The sequence below is a fragment of the Eimeria acervulina genome, genomic scaffold, assembly GCF_000499425.1.
Source record: "Eimeria acervulina Houghton genomic scaffold, Eah_scaff272, whole genome shotgun sequence".
NCBI classification, from domain to species: domain Eukaryota; phylum Apicomplexa; class Conoidasida; order Eucoccidiorida; family Eimeriidae; genus Eimeria; species Eimeria acervulina.
The window spans coordinates 1021-21946 of NW_013549939.1; the positions used below are offsets into that span (position 1 = coordinate 1021).

At 51.6% G+C, this 20926-nt stretch overlaps 4 protein-coding genes across 4 annotated transcripts in view; 1 reads left to right on the forward strand and 3 right to left on the reverse strand.

The window, feature by feature from the left end:
* Window positions 1-496: 496 nt before the first annotated feature.
* EAH_00029910 (hypothetical protein, conserved) lies at window positions 497-6558 on the reverse strand (the record flags this gene model as incomplete). The annotated part of the gene is made up of 12 exons (XM_013396186.1): window positions 497-568; window positions 769-808; window positions 948-1002; window positions 1259-1363; window positions 1793-1839; window positions 2539-2614; window positions 2792-2832; window positions 3142-3188; window positions 3340-3372; window positions 3954-4021; window positions 4577-4668; window positions 4850-6558. 12 exons carry the CDS (start codon window positions 6556-6558, stop codon window positions 497-499), a joined length of 2385 nt encoding a protein of 794 aa, XP_013251640.1.
* A 3229-nt stretch (window positions 6559-9787) lies between these two features.
* EAH_00029920 (hypothetical protein, conserved) lies at window positions 9788-12091 on the reverse strand (the record flags this gene model as incomplete). Its single annotated transcript, XM_013396187.1, has 1 exon — window positions 9788-12091. The coding sequence occupies one exon, from the start codon at window positions 12089-12091 to the stop codon at window positions 9788-9790; it is 2304 nt and encodes a 767-aa protein (XP_013251641.1).
* Window positions 12092-12655: 564 nt separating this feature from the next.
* On the forward strand, window positions 12656-17577 carry EAH_00029930 (hypothetical protein; the record flags this gene model as incomplete). Its single annotated transcript, XM_013396188.1, has 6 exons — window positions 12656-12787; window positions 13906-14440; window positions 14691-15523; window positions 16323-16485; window positions 16999-17197; window positions 17424-17577. 6 exons carry the CDS (start codon window positions 12656-12658, stop codon window positions 17575-17577), a joined length of 2016 nt encoding a protein of 671 aa, XP_013251642.1.
* Window positions 17578-18362: 785 nt separating this feature from the next.
* The window catches only part of EAH_00029940 (hypothetical protein, conserved), a gene marked incomplete at both ends in the record, with an annotated part of 15413 nt that continues 12849 nt past the window's right edge, over window positions 18363-20926 (reverse strand). Inside the window, 2 exons of the mRNA XM_013396189.1 lie at window positions 18363-20120; window positions 20606-20731. Coding sequence (XP_013251643.1) covers window positions 18363-20120; window positions 20606-20731 — 1884 coding nt within the window. The remainder of the gene's footprint in view (window positions 20121-20605; window positions 20732-20926) is intronic.

The following is a 20926-nucleotide window of genomic DNA, read 5'->3' on the forward strand; positions in this document are numbered from 1 at the left end:
AGGGTTCAGGGTTTAGGGTTTAGGGTTTAGGGTTTAGGGTTTAGGGTTTGAGGTTTGGGGGTTGGGGGTTTAAATGAGGGTTTAGGGTTTAGCTATCCCACGTAGTCCCCGTCAATGAAGGCATAGTGAAAAGCATCAGAAGGAGGAATTCTCTCTTCCGCTTGCGGCACGCTGCGGTGTATGTACAGCAGCAAGCCTGCAACACAGCCAAGCCACCAGCATAGTACTCCAACCCCAAACCATAAAGCCTAAACCCTAAACCCTAAACCCTAAACCCTAGGGATAGAGATCCTTGCCGAGGTAATAGGATGCAATGAAGGAAGAGTTGGCAGGGACGGCGTAGTTCATCTCTTCCTTTTTTGTCTCGAACTCCTGAAACCCCAACGTGAGCAAAACCCTAAACCCTAAACCCTCAACACGCAAACGTTTCTCAGGTGCCTCCTACACCGACGCGCTGGGGCTTTAGATGCAAGGTTTAGGGTTTAGGGTTTAGGGTTTAGCGTGCCTCTAAAACGCGCTGGTGTGCCGCCTTGAGAAACTCCGTGCTGCCCACGTATTCGCACATATCCTGTGGCACCCCAACCCTAAACCCTAAACCCTAAACCCTAAACCATAGAATTTAAGTGGCGCCGGCGGCAAGCTTTCCCGTAACGGCCGGCGTTAGGTGCCTTGAGACGCCCAGCGCTAGAGCTGAGGGTTTGAAGCTCCGAGTTGGTGTTTGAGTCTAAGGGTTTAGGGTTTAGGGTTTAGGGTTTAGCCAAGTGTTACCTTCAGCTCTTCTTCTTCTGCTGTGGAAAGAAAGACCAGCCTGAGGAAAATAGCGTAGGCTGGCATGAGTCACAGAAGCTATGCCAGTAGCCCTAAACCCTAAACCCTAAACCCTAAACCCTGATTTCCCAGGGCTAGTAGGAACACTAAACCACAAACCCTAAACTCTACAAACGGACTCGGCTTGTTCTTTACATTTATCGAGGTCTAGACGACTCGCCAGCACTCTCCCAACTGTACACACATAAAGCGCCCTAAACCCTAGTCCCTAAACCCTAAACCCTAAACCCTATGCACTGAATGGCTCGCCCGAAAGCTCAATAGCTTGCCCGTCGCAGTAGCTGTGCGGTTCAAGGTTTATTGCTGCAACTACTGGTTTACTTGCTGGGGGTTAAAATTAGCATTCGGCGTCAGGGGTTAGGGTTTAGGGTTTAGGATTTAGGGTTTAGGGTTTAGGGTTTAGGGTTTGGGGCGAAAGAGGATTCCTTACCCTCGCTGACATGCCCTTGCAACTCGAAGATATGACGAACTGCTGGGATGGCTCCGAGCTGTGGACGATCCCTCAGCAGTGAACAAAGACCATCAAAGGCTGCGGCTGCTCCACAAACCCTAAACCCTAAACCCTAAACCCTAAACTCTTATTCCTAGGCCTACGCCATGCACCCCTAACCCTAGCAGCCAGTATATATCGGGCAAGATGCCATCCCACCTGTTTCTCGCGCCGGGGAGAAAGATGTGGCTCATGGCTTAGGGTTTAGGGTTTAGGGTTTAGGGTTCAGAGTTTAGGGTTTAGGGTTTAGGGTTTAGGTTACAGAAACTAAGAAGCTGCTTCGCATGGAGCCAGGTGAGGGGGGCGTGCTGCCGCAAGGAAGAGATCGCACGCCAAATCTCCTGCAGCACAAACAGCCGTATATTGCATGGGTAGTGGTTTAGGGTTTATGATGCTGGGGTGTATAGGCAGGGTTTAGGGTTTGCATGCTGTGTAGGTTTTATTAGGGTTTAGGGTATAGGGTTTAGGGTTTACGGTTTTTTGACTTGCCTTGGCAGCCTTCAGACTTTTCGTGAAGTTGTCTGAACAAAGGGCATCGGCAATAACCCTAAACCCTACAGCCCTAAACCCTAAAACCTAAACCCTAAAACCTAAAACCTTTACCCTAATCCCTAAACCCTTACCGCAGGTAAGGGCGGGCAAGTGGGCCAAACAAATCGTAACAGCTTGCTGTCGCGCCTGCAACAGCGGTCAAGATTTCATAGGGTTTAGGGTTTAGGGTTTAGGGTTTAGGGTTTAGGGGTTATAATTGAGATAAACTCGCTAGAAAGCACAACCCCTTGAGAATACGCAGGGGTTTAGGGTTTAGGGTTTAGGGTTTAGAGTCTAGCGCCTTGGCGCCTTGCCTGGATAATGTTCTGGTCTGTTGTTGGCTGAGGTGCAACACCAGCAACGCCAAATAAGCAGCCCTTAAACCCTAAACCCTAAACCCTAAACCCAAAGCACTGAATGCTAGGCAGGGACACTGTGAGGATGGGAACCCAAAGGCGCCAGCAGCATCTGCAGCAAAGTTAGCTTCAGCAGCAAATAAAGAGGCAACTACACCAGCAGCAGCAGCAGCAGCAGCAGCAGCAGCAATACCGAGAGGATCCAGGAAAGGAGGGTTCTGCGGCCCATCGTTGTTTCTGCATCGCAGCAGCCTCACTGAACAAACGGGGCTCTAAACTCTAAACCCTAAACCCTAAACCCTAAACTCTAAACCCTAAACCCTGCTGCCTTACGAGTCAGGGAACACCACTCGTCGGCGAGCCAAACTGGGCGTTTCTCTGAAGTGCAGCAGCAGCGACGCACACCACTCTAAACCCTAAACCCTAAACCCTAACCCTAAACCCTAAACCCTAGAGGACGCTCTAAAGACACTGGACCTTAAGGGACAGTTCTACTAGAACAGCTCTGCTGGGCAAGATAACCTATAGCGCTTACTATCCTTTCTAGGGTTTACGGTTTAGGGTTTAGGGTTTCTCGGCTGCCCACCTGAGCTGCGAGGCTCATTCTTTTGGGGGGCAACGGGACGTCTATGTTGCACACACAAACCCAAAACCCAAAACCCTAAACCCTCAAACCTCTAAACTCCAACAGCCCGTATCCATCCTAGGCCGTCACCCAGTGCAAGCCTGGCCTGGAAGAGGCTTGCTGTGGCGGCAATAGCATTAGGGTTTAGGGTTTAGGGTTTAGAATACGAAGCGCTGCACTTAGGGCCAAACAAATATTTCCATGTTAGCTCCAAGCCCTATGCACTGCCCCATAAACCCTAAACCCTAAACCCTAGCGCAGCCTCAGGGTTTTGACAATCTGCGGGGGCCCCCGAGGGCCCCCCCCCTTACCCCCATATTCCGAGGTCCCGTAGGGTGATTTCGTCTATGCTGAGGTGCTGTGGCGTCCCCAAACACAAACCCTAAACCCTAAACCCTAAACCCTAAACACTAACCGCAGCCCTTTTGCTCGGACACAGCAGCTGCACCCTGCCTCATAAACCCTAAACTCCAAACCCTTAAACCTAAACCCTTAACCCTTAACCGTACCCCGCCTGTTCGAACACTACCGTTGCACCCTGCCTGGAGAACCCCAAACCCTAAGCCCTAAACCCTAAACCCTAAATGGTTACTCACAGCTCCTAGCAGGGTCTCCGAGACCTCAGAAAGGTCTTGGAGGATGTGGGGGGCCTCTCTCTGTTCACACACCGCCAAAGGCAACCTCTGTTGGAATCTTGGGTTTGGGGTTTAGGGTTTAGGGTTTAGTGTTTCTGAAATAGGGTTTAGGGTTTAGGGTTTACGTGGAGGTGAAGCAAGAGTGCCCCCGTTGCGCTGCAGGCAGCAAACAAAACAAACAGCCACTGATGCCTCTCTCTCTAAGTTTAGGAGAAAAGCTGGAGCTGCTGAGGGAGTGAGCAGAGAAGCCTCCTCCAAACCCTAAACCCTAAACCCTAACTCTTAACCGCTGTTTAAATGCTGTAAACCCCAAACCCTCGATGGTGCTGTTCGGCAGACCTCAAAGCCGGCCCAGAAAGTCCATAGAGCTGAAGACAGAGGCACCCGCAGAACAAACGTCCCTCCGCCCCTAAGGTTTAGGGTTTAGGGTTTAGGGTTTAGGGTTTTGTGTTCACAGCGTAGGCCCTAAACCTTAAAAGAGATCGCACCGATTGGCTGGTGCCGCTGCAGCTGCTGGAGGTCAAGCGAGACATAATGCTACGCAGCCAGTGGGTCCCTGAAGGCGCAAACCGTAAACCCTAAACCCTAAACCCTAACCTTAATCCAATATGCTTGCCCTAAACCCTAGTTCTAAATCTTATGCTACGCATGGTAGCATGCTGGCATCGTTATGCGGCGTAGCGTCCCCTCTTGGTGGCTAACGTCAGCCCTTGATCCCTAAACCCTAAACCCTAAACCCTAAACCCTAGGGAGTTCGGACCTCGAGATGGTGTGAACTCTCTGGCTGGCAAGAACCGCAAGGAGACACTTGAGTCTAAACTGTCTCGTTGAGGCTCCCCTTCTTTAAAAGTCTCCTCGTGTGCTCCCGTTGTAAGGGCCTCCTGTAGCAGTCTAAGGGGCATCACAGCAACAGCTAGCTAGCTGTGGCGGCATGAGGGAGGCAGCTCTTAACAACAGGATCCAAGGGCCCACATTAACCCTTCTGACGTCTTATCTTAAAGCCTAAACCCTAAACCCTAAACTGCCCTCCTCCTGGCTTCATCTCCGTGCCCTAGAATCGAAGGTATAGGGTTTAGGGTTTGGGGTTTAGGGTTTAGGGTTTACGGTTTACTCTCTTTCTGCATGCGGCATATTGGTGGGCAGGAGAATTGTCCAGGTGGCTGACGTGAAACCCTCAAGAAAAATGTTAGCGTCCATTTGGCGCTGTAAATACACCTCAAAAACCCTAAACCCTAAACCCTAAACCCTAAACCCTAGCCCGCGGCTGCCAGCTCCTGTTGGTTCTAGGAGTGTCTCCTGGGCTGTATATAGGGAGTGGCTTCTGCTGTAAGTCTCTGAGTTTGTATTTGCTGTTCGGATTGCTAAGAAGAGACAGAGGAGAGACACCTTAAGAGACAGAAAGGCCTCCACAGAAGCAGCAGGGGCCCCTCCTCCAGGGGTGAGGGGCCTCTGGTAAACCTGCAGCACACAAGGGGCCCCCGATGCAGCAACAGCAGCAGCAAGGGTACCGCTCCCTAAGAAGAGGGAGCAGCGGACGGTGGCTGGCAGTTTGGAGGGCCCCATAGCTGCTGCTGTCTCCTCCTGTTGCTGCTGCTGTCTCTTATCTGCAGCACCGCTGCTGCGCCATGGGGGCCCCTTCAGCCCTAATATCCCATCTGCAGAGACATCTGGGGGGCCCCCAGAAAAGGAGACACCATTTCGAGAAGGAGGCAGGGGCCCCACAGCTGCTGGCGCTGCGGTGTATGCGCGCCAACGGGAGGGCCCCACAGAGGGGCCCCCCAATCCTCTTAGCAAACAACTGTCTCCTTGAGGAGACGGTGGTGCAGAGACAACCTCAAAGACGTGCAGCTGCGGGGTTGCGCAGCTATCTTTGTGACCGGGTTCTTGCTGCTGCTGCTGCTGCTGCTTTTGCCGCTGCTGCTGTTCTTGCTGCTGCTGCTGCTGCTGCTCTTGCTGCTGCTGCTGTTCTTGGTGCTGCTGCTGCTGCTCTTGCTGCTGCTGCTCCCGCTCCACTGCACCTTTCTGGGGGCCGTGAGCCCGAAGGCGGGTTCCTTTAATAAATGTTTTGTGTCTCCCTCGCGTTGAAGAGACAGTCTCCAAACGCATGTCTCCTCCAAACCCTAAGGGACATCTGGAGGGCCCCCCTGGGCTTCTGCGGCTGCAACGGTACTTGCTACTGCTGCTGCTGATGCTGCTGCTGTCGCTATGGTTGCTGCTCCTGCTGCTGCTGATGCTGTGGATGTCTTGAATATCGGGGGTAGCGAGAGGGAGACAGCTGCTGCGGCAGAGAGCTGAGGGGCCCTCGTGGGGCCCCCCTTGCACAAGGCCTTGTGCATGTTGTTGCTGCTTGTGCTGCTGCTGCTGCTGGTGTGATACCAGCTCATGATGTGCCAGCTGCACCCTCAGCTGCGGCGTGTGCTGTTGCTGCTGCTGTTTCTGCTGCTGCTGCTGCTGTTGCGTTTGAGGTATTACAAATGACATTGGTGGCCTTCCCTCATGCTGGTTCTGTTGACGCGCTCGGACGGTGCTGCTGCTGCTGTTGTTGAAGCTGCTGCTAATACTTTTACTGCTGCTGTTGCTGCTGCTGCTGCTGCTGATGTCGCTTATGCTTGTAGAACTCAACCCTTGCATGCGGTGTTGCTGCAGCCTTGAGTGGTGGGCAGGTTCTATCCTCAACTCCCTCAGCTGCTGTTTCTGCTGCTGCTGCTGCTGCTGCTGCTGCTTCTGCTGCTGCTGCTGCTGCTGCAGTTGTTGCCAACGGCTGTGCCTCCCTCCATATTCTTTTTCTTCGTTTTCTTCACTTTGTTTTTCTTCTTCTTCTTGCTCTTCTTCTCGCTGCTGTAAGGGGACTGTCTCCTTTTCTCGAGGGTCACCTGTCTCCTTACGTAGAGAGCCCCCCGCCAAAGAATTTAAAACGCATTGTCGTTTTGCTTCCCTCTGAAACAGATTACACTCTGAAGGAGACAGTGAAAATATCCGGCTGGGGGCCTCACAGGTGGGGGGCCCCCCAATGGGGGGCCCCCCAACTTGCGGGGCCCCCATGGGTTGGGGGGCCCCCCGCAGCAAGAGTTCACCTGGAGAGTAGCGCATCATCTATGACACACTTAGAACAGGAGAAAAACAGAGGTCTTCAGGGAGCTCTTGCTGCTGTTGCTGCTGCTGTTTCACTGCTGCTGCTGTTGTTGCTGTTGCGGTTGCTGCTGCAGTTGGCTAAGGGAAAGGAGTTGCTGTGGGGGACATACCGAGTGGAGGCCCTTGAAAGGGAGACAGTTGGTAGGAAGGCAAACAAAGAAGACAAGGAGAAGAGACATGTGTGGGGTTCTGCTGCAGCAGCAGTTGCAGCTGCAGCAGCAGCAGCAGCGACTGCACGCCCAGGCGGGCGGCAGCAGAAGATACACACAAAAAAGAGGTACGTCAAGGCAGTACTCAATGATTTATAACATTATATTATAGAGATCAAGACAAAAAATAAATAAGAGTAATATATAATCGCAATAGGAGCAACAAATATAACGCCTTCCTTCTGGGGCTGTGGACCAATGGTCACCCACCGTAGCAAACGAAGGAGCTGCCTATACACCTCAGCACCGCATTTAACGAACAAGTCGAGAGAAAACAAAACCAAAATGAAGAATTAAAAACAGTAAAAGCCAGTTAATGTGTAGCTCCGGCTTCACTTAGTGCTGTCCGCTGCAGCAGCAGCAGCAACAGCAACAGCAAGAGAAAGGCAGTAGCAGCAGCAACACACGGAGCAGCACTAGCAACAGCACAAAGGGCAGCTGCAGTACCACGAAGAGCAGCAGTAGCAGCGAGAACACAGATAGCAGCAGCAGCAGCAACAGCAACACAAGTGCCAGCAGCAGGAACGGGCAGCATCATCAGAAAGAGCGGCAGCAGGTGCAGCAAAAGGATTGGATGCAGTCACTCGCAGCAGCAATACAGTCTTTGCTGCAGCAATTCTGTAGTAGAGGCACTGCAGCGGCAGCAGCAGCAACAACACGAGGCAGTGTTGCTGCAGTGTGTTGACCCCGCTGCAGCAGAATTGTCTCCTAAGGGTATAATATAAATATTATTTATTTATATATGTTGTTGCACCTCTTTGCTTTAGAGAGGAGTTGTTTGTTTTTCTTGTCTCCTAAAGGCCTCATTTGTGCTTGTTTATAAAGAAGAAGTTTGTCTAAAGATGCAGCAGCAACTGCGTGCAGCAGAGCGGGTTTCGTGCTGCTGTTTTGTTAGTCTGTTCGCTTTAATTAAAAACCAGAAAGTAATGAGGGATATGAGGGCTTAGGAGACATAAACTGTCTCCTTACACATAATAATCTGTCTCTCTGTCTCCCTGTGCATAATCATATGTCTCTTCTGTGTCCTTATATATAATAGTCTGTCTCTCTTGTCTCCGTATACATAATAGCCTGTCTCTCGTCTCCTTATACATAATAGTCTGTCTCTTTTGTCTCCTCATACATAATAGTCTATCTTTGCTGTCTCCTTGTACATATTAATCTGTCTCTTTTGTCTCCTTATCCATAATCATATGTCTCCTAATACATAATAATATGTCTATTCTTCCTCCTTATACATTATAATATGTCTCCATATGCATAATAATCTGTCTCCTCTGTCTCCTTATACGTAACAACCTGTCAACAACATCCTATGCACAATAATCTGTATCAGTCTCCTCATTCACAATAATCTGTCTCTGCTGTCTCCTCATACATTATAATCTGTCTCTGCTGTCTGCTTATACATAACAATCTGTCTCTTCTATCTTCCTACGCATAATAATCTGTCTCTGCAGTCTCCCTTACACATAAAAGTCTGTCTCTTTTGTCTCCTTATACCTAATCATATGTTTCTGCTGTCTCCTTATACATAATAGCCTGTCTCTGCTGTCTGCGTATACATAATAATCTGTCTCTTCTGTCTTCCTATGCATAATAATCTGTCTCTGTCTCCTTGTACATATTAATCTGTCTATGCTGTCTCCTTATACATAATAGTCTCGTTTGTCTCCTTATACATAAAAATCTGCCTGTGTCTATGAGGCTACATATAATTTGTCTCTGTCTGACTCCTAAACAATATGTGTCTCCTTCGTCTCCTCCTGAATAACATGTCTGCTTCCTTTGTCTCTTTAGAGATATACTCTGTCTCTTTCTTTTGTCTCCTTAAGAGATAGATGCTGTCTCCTTTTCAATCTCAAGACAGAATCTCTCTCTTTCTTTTCTTGTCTCTCCATGCACATAAACTGTAGCTGTCTCCTTTTCTTCGTTTGTCTCCTCGTAGAGAGTATGTTTATTTCTTCTGTCTCCTTAGACAGCACCTGTCTCTTTGCCTGTCTCCTTTGGCAGAGCCTGTCTCCTTAGAAATAATGTCTCCTTTTTAATCTCTTAACTCTTTCTTTCTTTTGTCTCTTAAGGGAGAAGCTGTCCCTTTCCTTTCATTTGTCTGTCTGTCCCCTTATATATTTAAAATATATATATATATATATATGCATATATATATATGCGTATGCCTGTTTAAGCTGTCTCCTTTTCTTCGTCATAACTTGTTTCTTTTTCTGTCTCCTTAGACAGAATCTGTCTCTATCTGTCTGTCTCAGTGAACAGAATCTGTCTCCTTTCCTTCTGTCTCCTTAGAGACAAACTGTCTCCTCTTCTGTCTCCTTTTGCTTCTTCTTCTCATTGCTTTACGTCTCTTACTCAGGAAAGTTAGAGACATCAGTGGCCCTTTTAGCTGCTGCTGCTGCTGCTGCTGCTGCTGCTGCTGGTGTTGCTGCTAATGCAATTAATCCTCTTATGTTTCTTAACTCTGATGCAGCTAAACCCTAAACCCTAAACCCTAAACACTAGAGAGACTAAAGCCTGAACCCTACAACCGCCGGCTACGCCCCTGCAAAAGAATTCATAACCCCAAACCCTAAACCCTAAACCCTAAACCCTCGAGAAAAGAGAGTATCCAATCCAGCGCAACCAAGCATATGTCTTCTAGACTCTGCTTGCTGCAGCAGCAGCTGGCTGCTGCTGATGCTGCAGCAGCAGCTGCTGATGCTGCTGCTGCAGCAGCACATTGCTGCAGGTGGTGCAACAGTGAATATCGACAGGTGCTGCAGCAGCAGATTTGCTGCTGATGCTGCACCAGCAGGCTGCTGCAGGCCTTTTAGTTGAGGCCTCTCCCTCCGCTGCTACACAAACAAAAAGCGAATAAGGCGGCCCCACAGCTGCTGTCATAACCACCTGCTGCTGCTGCAGCAGCTGCCTCTGCAGCAGCATCAGTTGCTGCTGCTGCAGCTGCTTCTGCAGCTGTTGCTGCAGCAGCATCAGTTGCTGCTGCATCCGTTAGTGGGGCATGCTGTAGAGGGTAGAGAGCCTTCTCTAAGAAGCAGAGAGCTTACAGGCCTTGGTGTAGGTTTTTCTCTTTTGTTTCTTCCGAAGGTGGGGTTGTTGTTATTATTATGATGAAACTGTCCCCCTATAGCGTGGCTTGAAGGGGGGCCCCCATCAAGGGGGCCCCCGTGGAAGGGGGCCCCCGGATCAAGGGGGCCCCCTTGGTCTTGATGGGGGCCCGGGCCCCCTACCCCCTGTAGGGGGCCCCCTTGTAGGGGGCCCCCCTCCTCCATACCCTCATTTGGGGTGTCTGGAGGGTCTAGAACGAGGAGGGGCCCCAGTGTAGCCTCTAAGAGGCCGTGGATTGTGAAGAGGAGACAGACAGCAGCAACAGCAACAGCAGGGCCTTGAGGAAGCAAGAAAACAAAAACAACATTAACAAGAAGAATAAGTGCTGCATCTACAACTGTTACAAATACACCAACAAAGCCAAAGAGACTATAGGCTTGCTGATGAGAGCTTAGTAGGCCCTGCAGCAGCAATGCAGCACCTGTCTTTGGGGCTGCACTGCATGCATAAAATAAGAAAGCAGCAACAAACACCAGCAGCAAACAGACAGAGTCTGAAGTGTCTCCTCGCTGCTGCAGCAACAGCGCCAGCGGCACCAGCCACAGCGCTAGAGACCCGAAGAGGAGACAGAAGAACAATACTCTGTAGCTGCTGTCTCTCTTTGCTGCTGCAGGGTGTCTCCACATACACCTCATTAATGCACTCCCTGCAAACCCCCCAGCCTTCCCCACAGCAATAAGAGACGCTGCCCAAGCATTAGCAGAAAGGGCCTCGGTAGGCGCAGCAGCAAACAAACTTGGGGTGTACAGACAGAGCAGCGGCAGCAGCACAGAGACAACTGAATCCTCCAGCGCTGTATCAACAGCTAGCAGCAGCACCTGGGCCCCCACCTGTCTCTCTTTCAAAGCCAGCAGCAAACCTCTGTATATGTCTCTCAGACGCAGCAGCACTTCTTCTCTTAGCCCCACACCCCCTCCGCTGTCTCCTGTATAATCTGTTAGAGAGTCTTCACTGCACAAACTGTCTCCTAAGCCTTCAGGGGCCCCCCATCCCCCCAGGGGGCCCCCTTCTCCTGCCCCCCCGAAGCAGGCCCTCCCCAGCTGTTGCTGCTGCTGCTGCTGGTGCTGATGCTGCTGCTGCTGGGTCCCTGCCCCTCCTCCTGCTGCTGCTGCTCCTGCTGCTGTTGCTGCTGCTTCGGGAGCAGCAGGTACACTGGAGCGAATTCCGCATGCATAGAAGGCGAGAGAGACAGCAGACAAGACACCGAAAACAAACGCTTGAGAGAAGACAAGCCCCAAACGAGAAGAGTCTGCATGCGGAGTATACTGCTGTATGAGGTGGGCTAGCTGCAGCAAGAAAGGAGGCAAACTGCTGCTGCTGCTGCTGCTGCTGAAGCTGAAGCTGATGGTGGTGGTGGTGATGGTGCAGTGGGTCCACAGCAGCAGCAGCAGCAGCGCAACAGGGGCAGTGAAGCAGACGAACGACACTTCAAAAGTTAGGCGGTGTATCTGCATGAGTTTATCTCTGAGTCTGTCTCCTAGAGACACCCCTACGTGGGCCCCAACAGCATCTAAGCCTCCGCAGTCTGCATCTACAACATTAGCTAAAGAAACAAATACACCGTCAATGAAGACAAGAGCTGCAGCAAGCCCCCAGAATAGCAGCGGACGATCGAGGTGTATGTACACCCCAAGCCAAGCAGCAGGAAGCAGCAAACTCCATACTAGACACCGCCCCCCAGTTGTCACAAGCAGCAACTGCTTCACAGAGAAACGTTCTGCTGCTGCTGCTGCTGCAGGAGACACACAAACAAGTGCTGCATTAAATGCTAGACGTAGAGCCCCTACACCCATAGGGCCCCCCCATAAGGAGACAGATAAAACCCCGAACGAAGCCCACCAAAGTGCTGCCTTTGTTACATTCGCTAGCTGCCCGAAGAGATAGCCTCGCAGCAGCACTTCTGCTCCTGCTGCTGCTGCTCTATCAGGCTCCCCCATAGACACCTCTCCTAACAAACCATCACGTACACCAGGAAGCAACCCTGCAGCATCCCTACTGCTGCTGCTGCTGCTGCTGCTGCTGCTACTGCTGCTGCTGCTGCTGTTGCGTGGGGGTGGTGACGGGTAGCGGGAGGACTCATCTGCTGCTGAAGCAGCACCAGCAGCAGCAGCCATAGGCTCCAGCAGCAGCTGCTCCTGCCCCTTGAGGGGGCCCACAGATTTACTCATTGTCAATAGGATACTCAATGGGGCCCCTCGAACTCCGCTCCTGCTGCTGCTGCAGCTGCTGCTGCTGCTGCTGCTGCTGCTGCTGCAGTAGCAGCGCTAGAAAGGAAGCAGAGGGCCCCCCCGGGAGGAGGCTAGGGAGAAGAGAAGGACGATTAAGACAACCCCACCCCAAACAAACACGAAAGACCCCTCCAGAAGGCAGAGGATTGGGCATCTCTGCGCTTAACACTGCTGCTGTCGCTGCAACCGCTGCAGCAGCAGCAGCTGCTGCTGCTGCTGCAGCGGTTGCCGTTACTACTATTGTTGCTGCTGCTGCTGCTCCTACTGCGGATTGGTGAGGGCGTCTTGAGACTAATCCCTCTTAATTAGCTTTTAGAGACGAAGAGGAGACAGCAGAAAGCAAAGATAAGTGCAAGAAGCAGCACTCTGCTGCACTGATGGAGGCCTCGTTCGCTGGGGTGTACAGGCACCTCTTGCTGCTGCTGCGTTTGTTGCAGCTGTAGTCCAGCTTCTTTGTCTCCTCTCTGTTAATTATTATAACTAAAACAACAGATATAACATAAAATGAAGCCCGAAGACACAGCAGATCCCCCACATACACCAACAGCACCACCAGCAGCATCAGCAGCAGCAGCAGCAGCATCAGCAGCAGCAGCAGCAGCAGCAGCAAGGGCCCTCTGGCTGGCTCTGGCGGCGGTACTCGGGTGTATGCGCAGCGAGTCGGCTAAAGGGCCCTTTAACTGCACTGTATATCTCCATGACAATAACATTTGCTGTTTATATCTTTAATAATTTGTTTATGTCTTTTGTTTTGTTTGCTGCACTTCTCTTATTTTTTTTATATTTCAAGACTTCTTCACTTTGCTCGGCAGCAAGACCAGCACTGGTTAGTTGTTTAGTGTCTCCTTTTGCTTTTTTTGTCTCCTTCTCTCTGTCTCCTTCTCTTTGTTTATTTTGCTGTCTCTTCTTCTTCTTCTTCTTCTTCTTCTTAGCTCCTCCTCTGTCTCTCTTCCTTCGCGTCTCCCTCTCTTTTTCTCTCTGTCTCCGTCTCTGTCTCTCTTTGTCTCCTCCTCTCTGTCTCCTTCTCTTTGTCTCTTCTTCTCTTTGTCTCCTTCTCTCTGTCTCCTTCTCTCTGTCTCCTTCTCTCTGTCTCTTCTTCTCTCTCTGTCTCCTTCTCTCTGTCTCCTCTCTGTCTCCTCTCTGTCTCCTTCTCTCTGTCTCCTTCTCTCTGTCTCCTTCTCTCTCTCTCTTCTTCTCTCTGTCTCCTCTCCCTCTGTCTCCTTCTCTGCCTCTTCTTCTCTTTGTCTCCCTCCTTCTGTCTCTCCTTCTCTTTGTCTCCTCCTCTTTGTCTCCTTCTCTGTCTCTCTTCTGTCTCTTCTTCTCTTTGTCTCTTCTCTTTGTCTCCTCTTCTCTTTGTTTCTTCTTCTCTGTGTCTCCTTCTTTGTGTCTTCTTCTTTCTGTCTCCTTTTTACTGTCTCCTTCTTTGTGTCTCCTTCTCTGTCTCTACCTCTTTTTGTGTCTCCTTCCATGCACCCCCTTCTCTTCTCTTTGCTTCTTCCTCTCTGTCTCTTTCGTTTGTCTCCTTCTCTCTCTGTCTCCTTTCTGTCTCCTTTTGTCTATCTCCTTCTCTCTCTGTCTGCTTCTATATATCTCCTTCTTACTCTGTCTCCTTTTATATATCTCCTTCGCTGTCTGTCTCCTCTTGCATATCTCCTTCTCTGTCTCTGCTTCTCTGTCTCCTCTGCGTTTGTTTTGTCTCTTTATTCACTTCATGGACGCTTTGCTTCTCTTTCCTTGTCTCTGGTGCGCCGCAGCAGCAGCAAGCAGCAGCAGCAACAAGTAACAGCAGCGAGCAGCAGGGCAGCAGCAGCAGCAGCAGCAGCAGCAGCAAGCAGCAGCAGCAAGCAGAAGCAGCAACAGCAGCAAGTGTCTCCTTTTTTGCTGCTAGGCTGGCTCCAATAAGCCACAGCTCCTCCCAGCATCGAGCTGTCTGTACACGGGCAGCAGCAGCAGCTGCTTATTCTCTTCTCCGGCAGCAGCAGCAGCAGCAGAAGGCGACAGAAGGAGATGCAGCAGCAGCAGCACCAAGAGGTACAACAGCAGCAACAGGAGACGCAACAGCAGCAGCCAGAGGCACAGCAGCAGCACAGGGAGATACGGCAGATACAGCAGCAGCAGAAGAAAGTATAGCAGAAGCAGAAGAAGGAGCTACATCAGCAGCAGCAGCAACAGATACAGGAGCAACACCAGCAACGGCAGCAGCAGCAGCAGCAACAGCAGCAGCAGCAGCAGCAACAGCAGCAGCAGCAGCAGTAGCAGCAGCAGCAGCAGCAGTGCTGACGCCTCTTTGTAGAGATGGCTAGGGGTTGTTGCGTTGTCTCCTCTTCAGGAGCGAAGCAAGTGTCTCCTTTGCTGCCTTTACCTCGTGTTGTGCTGCTGCTGCTGCTGTGCGTTTACTGTCTCCTTTCGGGCCCCGCGTATTTTAATTGGGCCCCCATAGCAGATGTGCTGTACAGCAAGGAGACATATATTTGGCTGTGTTCTCCTGGGGAGATAAAGGAGACAGCTGCTGCTGCTGCTGCTGCTGCTGCTGCTGCAGGTGCTGCTGCAGGTGCTGCTGCAGCACCGCTGTCTCTTCCGCAGTGTATACAGCAGGAAGCAGCAGTAAATAAGCTGCTGGGGGTTGTCTCCTGCTCTCATTTTGTCTCTGCTTTTACCGCGGGTTTGCTGCTCGATCTATGGGGACCCAGGTTTGCTGCTGCTGCTGGTGTTGCAGCATCTGCTGCTGGCTGGGGGCTGCTTGCTGTCTCTTCTGTCTCCTTTAATTGCTTCCTTCTTGCTGCTTTTCTTATTGGTGCTGGTGTGGAGTCTTCATTTCTCCCTTGCCTATCTGTTGCTAATCTCTTTCCTAGCAGCAGCAGCAAAAGCAGCAGCAGCAGCAGCAGCAGCAGCAGTGTGATTGCGTTGCTGGGTTGCTGCCGCTCGCTGGCGTTTGCTGTCCCTCTTGTATTCAGAGCCCTGGTGCTGCAGCAGTCTCTTTTTAGCTGCCAGCAGGTGCTGCTGCTTTATGCATGTCTCTTACTTCCTCTCTGTCTCCTTACCGCACTTCTCGTTCTCCCTCCTAAGCCCTTTCCGCAGCAGCAGCAGCAGCAGCAGCAGCAGCAGCAGCGGGAGAAGGAGGCTCTTGAAGATGAGCCCATATTCGAAACGGCAGAGACAGCAGACAGCGCTGATCTCACCGCAACAGCAGCAGCAGCAGCAGCAGCAGCACCAACAGCAAACCCAACAGCAGCAGTACAACCATCAACAGCAGCTCCACCACCAGCAGCAGCAGGAGTAGGAGCATTAACAGCAGCCCCAGCAGCACCAGCAGCACCACCAGCAGCAGCACCAGCAGCAGCAGGAGCAGCAGCAGCAGTACAGCGTGCTTGGGTGGCCTTACGTTTGTTTGCTGAGGATGTTTGTACTTGCAGCTATTTGCCTCTACTTGTTTACTGCTGCATAAATGCAGTTTTTTTCTTGTCTGCTGCTCGGCATCTGCTGCCAGCAGCTTACAGCTTCAGTCAGCTGCTGCAGCCACTGTCTTTCATCCCCTGTCTCCTGTGGGGTTTGATTGCAGATAGTGTTGGGGTGCTGCTAATGATGGGGCTTGTAAATGCATGCGGTCTTGCTGCATATATTTGCTGCTGCTTGCCGGGTGTTCCTGCTGCAGTGCCGCTGCAGTTTGCTGCTGCTGTTTGCTTTGTGCTGCATATCTCCTTCTTAATGAGTCAGCTATACTGCTATGCTGCTGAAGCCTTTCCTGCTAATAGCATAGGGAAGATGTTGGGGCTTGCTGCTGCTGCTGCTGGCCTTGTCTCGCTCCTTGCAGCACCAATGCATGCGCATGCACTGCAGCACGGTTTTCTCCCCATGCTGCTGGTTGTTGTTGCTCTAGCAGCAGCAAACATCCTTCTGCTGCTGCTGCTTGCTGCTGCACGTAACAGAACAAACAACAAAAACAAACATAAACAGCAACAGACACACATTGACCTCGAAGCGCAGCAGCAGCAGCAGCAGCAGCAGCAGCAGCAACAGGTAACAGACCAACAACAAACACCAAATCAATCAACGGCAGCTGCAGGAACAGCAGCAGCAGAAACAGCAGCACCAGGAACAGCAGCAGCAACACCCAGCCATCTACAATAACTTCAACAGGGACGCGCTGCTGCTGCACACCCAACAGCCGTAGGCTAGGAGCAGCAGCTGCTGCAGCAGCAGCATCAGCTCTAGCAGCGGTTTCCCCCCACCTAATGCAGCAGCATCTAAGCCAGGAACTGCAGCAGCAGCAACAGCAGCGGCTGCATCAACGCCACTGCAGCACCAGTTAGCGCTGCGACGGAATAAGATTTTTTGTACGTCATCTGTGGCAGCAGCAGCAGCAGCAGCAGCAGCAGCCCAGCATCTGTATGTGCTTACACCCTGCTGCAGCGCAGCAGCTACTGTATCTACAGCGCAGCAGCAGCAGCAGCATTTGCTGCTACTATCTGCAGCTGTTTGCGCAGCAGAAAGCGCCAAGCTCATCGTTTTTCGTTTGAGGCCCTTGTGCGTACTTACCGGTTTGCTGCTGCTGCTGCTGCTGCAGCAGCAGCAGCAGCAAACTTGGCTTGCAACTTTCTGCAGGCCAGTTGGGCCCAGAAGACCTCTTGACACCATTTTTAATTAAATTCGTGTAGCTGTCGCTGCTGCTGATACTGCTGCTATTACTGATGCTGCTGCTGCTGCTACTATTACTACTGTTGGCGCTGCTGCTACTGGTGCTGGTATTGCTTCTGCTGCTGATATTGCTGCTGCTGCTGCTGAGAGTAAACTCCTGCCACTGTTGCTGCGCTTGTAACTGCTTCTATCTCTTGTCTCCTGCATTTTAGACTCCAGCGGCAAGACAGCAGCAACCTTCTTTGCTGCTGCTGCAGCAAAGCAGCAGCAGCAGCATCAACAGCAGCAGCAGCAGCAGCAACAGCAGCAGCAGCGGCTAAAGCAAGCTAAGCAGAGAAACGCGAGCCAAATGCCATTTAGGTTTGCCGAGAGGCAAATGCTGCAGAGTCTCCTTTCAGCTGTCTCCTTCCGGTCAGGGCACCGAAAGGAGACACGCAGCAGCAGCAGCAGTAGCAGCAGGGCCATAAGAGACAGTTCACACTCTCTAGCCCGCTTCCCTCTAGGCCTCTCAGGCCGGCAGCAGCAGCAGCAAATGACTGCTACTGCGGTTGCTGCTCCAGCTGCAGCAGCTGCAGCTGCTGTTTCAGCAGTACTCTGCGCTGCTGCAGTTTGTTGCTGCTGCTTTTATGATGCTGAGGTTGCCCTGTGTCTTCATGTGCGCTGCTGTTGCTATTGCTGCTCCTGCTGCTGCTGCAGCAACTGCTGCTGCTGCTACTGTTACTGCTCCAACTGCTCTAGCTGCAGCAGCGGCAGCAGCAGCAGCAGCAACAGCAGCAACAACAGGGTATTAGAGCTTAGCGCCAGCCATTCTAAATAATTCTTTTGCTTTTTCATGACGATCAAGGAGACGCACAAACCGCTGGCGAATGCGAGGGTCCTTCAGTTGCTCAGGTGTCTGTACAGCGCAGGAGACAGCGTAAACCCTAAACCCTAAACCCTAAACCCTAATTGCAAGTTGGGGACCCTCAACACTCCATGCAGGCCAACGCACACCAAGGCAAAGTAACGAACAAATGCAACGTGAGGAGACACTCTGTCTCTCTGTTTGTTTGTCTCTTTCTCTGTTTGTCTCTCTGTCTGTCTCCGTCTCTCTCACTGTCTTTCTCTCCCTCTGTCTCTTTTTGTTTGTTTCTGTCTCTCTATCTCTATCTATCTATCTATCTATCTATCTATCTGCCTATATACATATATGTCTATGTATCTCTATCTGTCTATATATCTATCTCTCTATCTGTCTATCTATCTATCTCTCTATCTATATATCTCTCTATCTATATCTGTCTCTCTATATCTGTCTATCTGTCTCTGTTGCTGTCTGTCTCTGTCTCCCTTTGTCTGCTCCTCTGTCTCTCTTTGTCTCTCTTTGTCTCTCTTTGTCTTTGTCTTTGTCTTTGTCTCTGTCTTCTTCATGCTTTCTTCTGCTTGACTCCAGCAGAGCTACCTGCTTCATTCACAGTAGCAGCTGCTGCTGCGATTACTACTACTCTTATTACTGCTGCTGCTGCTGCTGCTGCTCTTGCCACTACTGCTACTGCTGCGGCTACTACTACTACTACTACAGCTATTACTACCACTATTACGACTGCTGCAGTTGCTGCTGCTGCAGTTGCTGCTGCTGCTGCTGCTGCTTGCTGCAGTTGCTGCTGCTGCAGTTGCTGCTGCTGCTGCTGCTGCTGCTTACTGCCATGAGTTTGTTAACGTCGAGGCCTTCTCTCCGTCCGTCTTCTACAAACTCCGCCCATCCGGGGCAGACAGACAAATCGCTATTTGCCTGCAGCTGCTGCTGCTGCTGCTGCATGTGCTGCTGCTGCTGCTGCATGTGCTGCTGCTGCTGCGGCATATGCTGCTGCTGTTGCTGCATATGCTGCTGCTGCTGCAAATGCTGATGCTGCTGCAAATGCTGCTGCTGCTGCATAGGCTGGTGTTGCATAGGTTGATGCTGCATAGGCTGCTGCTGCTGCATGGGCTGCTGCTGCTGCATAGGCTGTTGCATAGGCTGCTGCTGCTGGATAGGCTGCTGCTGCTGCATAGGCTGCTGGTGCATAGGCTGCTGCTGTTGCTGCAGATGCTGCTGTTGCTGCTGCATAGGCTGCTGCTGCTGCATAGGCTGCTGCTGATGCTGCTGCAGAGGTTGCTGCTGCTGCATCAGTTGCTGCTGCTGGACAGGTTGCTGCTGCGGCACCGGCTGTTGCTGCTGCATCGGTTGCTGCTGCGGAGGAGTTTGCTGCTGCTGCAGAGGCTCATGCTGCTTCTGCACGGGCTGATGCTGCTGCATGGTTTGTTGCGGCAGCTGCTGCTGCACGGGCTGGGGCTGCAGCGGCACCATGATAGGATGCGCTGCGTGCTGCTGCATGCGCAGCGCTTGCTGCTGCTGCTGCAGCAAGAATGGATGAGCAGCAACTACCGGCACCGGGTGCAGCAGCAACCCCTGAGGGCCTAAGATAGCAGCAGGCATGGGGACATGCATAAAGCCTGCGGGGGGTTGGTGCAGCAGCCGCGCTGCTTGCTGCTGCTGCAGAAGCTGCTGCTGCTGCTGCTGCTGCTGCAAGTGCTGCTGCGAATGCAAGATCTGCGGATGAGGCTTCACCGGCTGCTGCTGCTGCTGCTGCTGCTGGGTTTGGGCCTGCAGTGACTGCTGCTGCTGCTCTGGCTCCCGCGAGAGAGCAGATGTCTCCTCGTGCGGAGGCGTTGGAGTCTGTTGCTGCTGCATCTGCTGCTGCTGCATCTGTTGCTGCTGCATCTGTTGCTGCTGCATCTGCTGCTGCGGTATCTGCTGCTGCTGCGTCTGCTGCTGTTGCGGGGGTGGTGGGGGTGGTGGGGGCGGCGTCGGCATCGCTGGGGCTTCTTGCTGCTGCAGGACGCTTGCTACCGTTGGCTGCTGCTGCTGGTGCTGTTGTTGTTGCTGCTGTTGTTGTTGCTGTTGTTGCTGCTGCTGTTGTTGCTGCTGCTGCTGTTGTTGCTGCTGTTGAAGCTGCTGCGCCTGCTGCTGCTGCTGCTGCGTCTGTGGCGAGAGTTTTTGCTGTTCCCCGCCCTGCTGCACCTGTTGCATCTGCTGCTGTTGCTGCTGCTGCAACTGCTGCTGCTGCTGCTGCTGTTGCTGCTGCTGCTGCTGCTCCCTGTTTAGTCTTGTGAGACCTCCAGGGACAGCTGCTTCAAAGGCATCAACATGTTTGCTGGGGGCCCTGCTGCTGCCCTTTGCTCTGCTGCGGAAGGGGTCTCCAGCTGTACGGTTTAAAAGGAGACAGTTAGAGAAGGGGAGACGGCTGCTGCCATGACCCCCAAAGGAGGAGACACTTCGAGCAGCTTCAGCAGGAGCAGCAACTTCAGCCTTCGCCTGCAGCAGCAAAACAAACCCCACAAACAAAAACCCTAAACCCTAAACCCTAAACCCTAAAATAGGCAAACAGATAGGAGACACAGTGAAGCGGAAACAGACAGAAAAGAAACAGACTAAAAGGAGACACCTAAAGAAAAATAAAGAGACATAAAGGAGACACCCAGGAGACAGGCGTAAAGAGGAATAAAGAGATACAAAGGAGACACCTAAAGAAGAATAAAAAACATAAAAAGGAGACACCTGAATAAGAATAAAGAGATAAAAGGAGACACTTAAAGGAAAGATAAAGGGACATAAAGGAGACACTTAAGAATAAAAAGGTAAGAAGGAGACACCTAAAGAAGAATAAAGAGATAAAAAGGAGACACCTAAAGAAGAATAAAACGAAGGAGAGACTTAAAGAAGAATAGAGAGATACAAAGGAGACACTTAAAGAAGAATAAAGAGACAAAAAGGAGACACTTTGTGCTTGTCTTTCTTACCGCACGGAGACGCGCGAAGGGGTCTGAGAGCCAAGTGGGTAGTACTGTCTCCTCAGGCATTCTCTTTCTAACCCCGCAGACAAACTCTAAGGGTGCAGCAAGAGACAGCAAGTCTCTACGTGTCTCCTGCAGCAAATAAAGCAAACAGATGCAGCACCAACGCAGCAGCAACAACCACAGCATGCACAATCGGGGGAGGACGAGCTGCAGCTGCAGCAGCAGAGCGTTAGCAGCAGCAATAGCAGGCTAATAGCAAGTTAGCAGCAGCAGCAGCAGCAGGAGATACACAATGTATTTGCAGCAGCACAAACAGAATGGAAG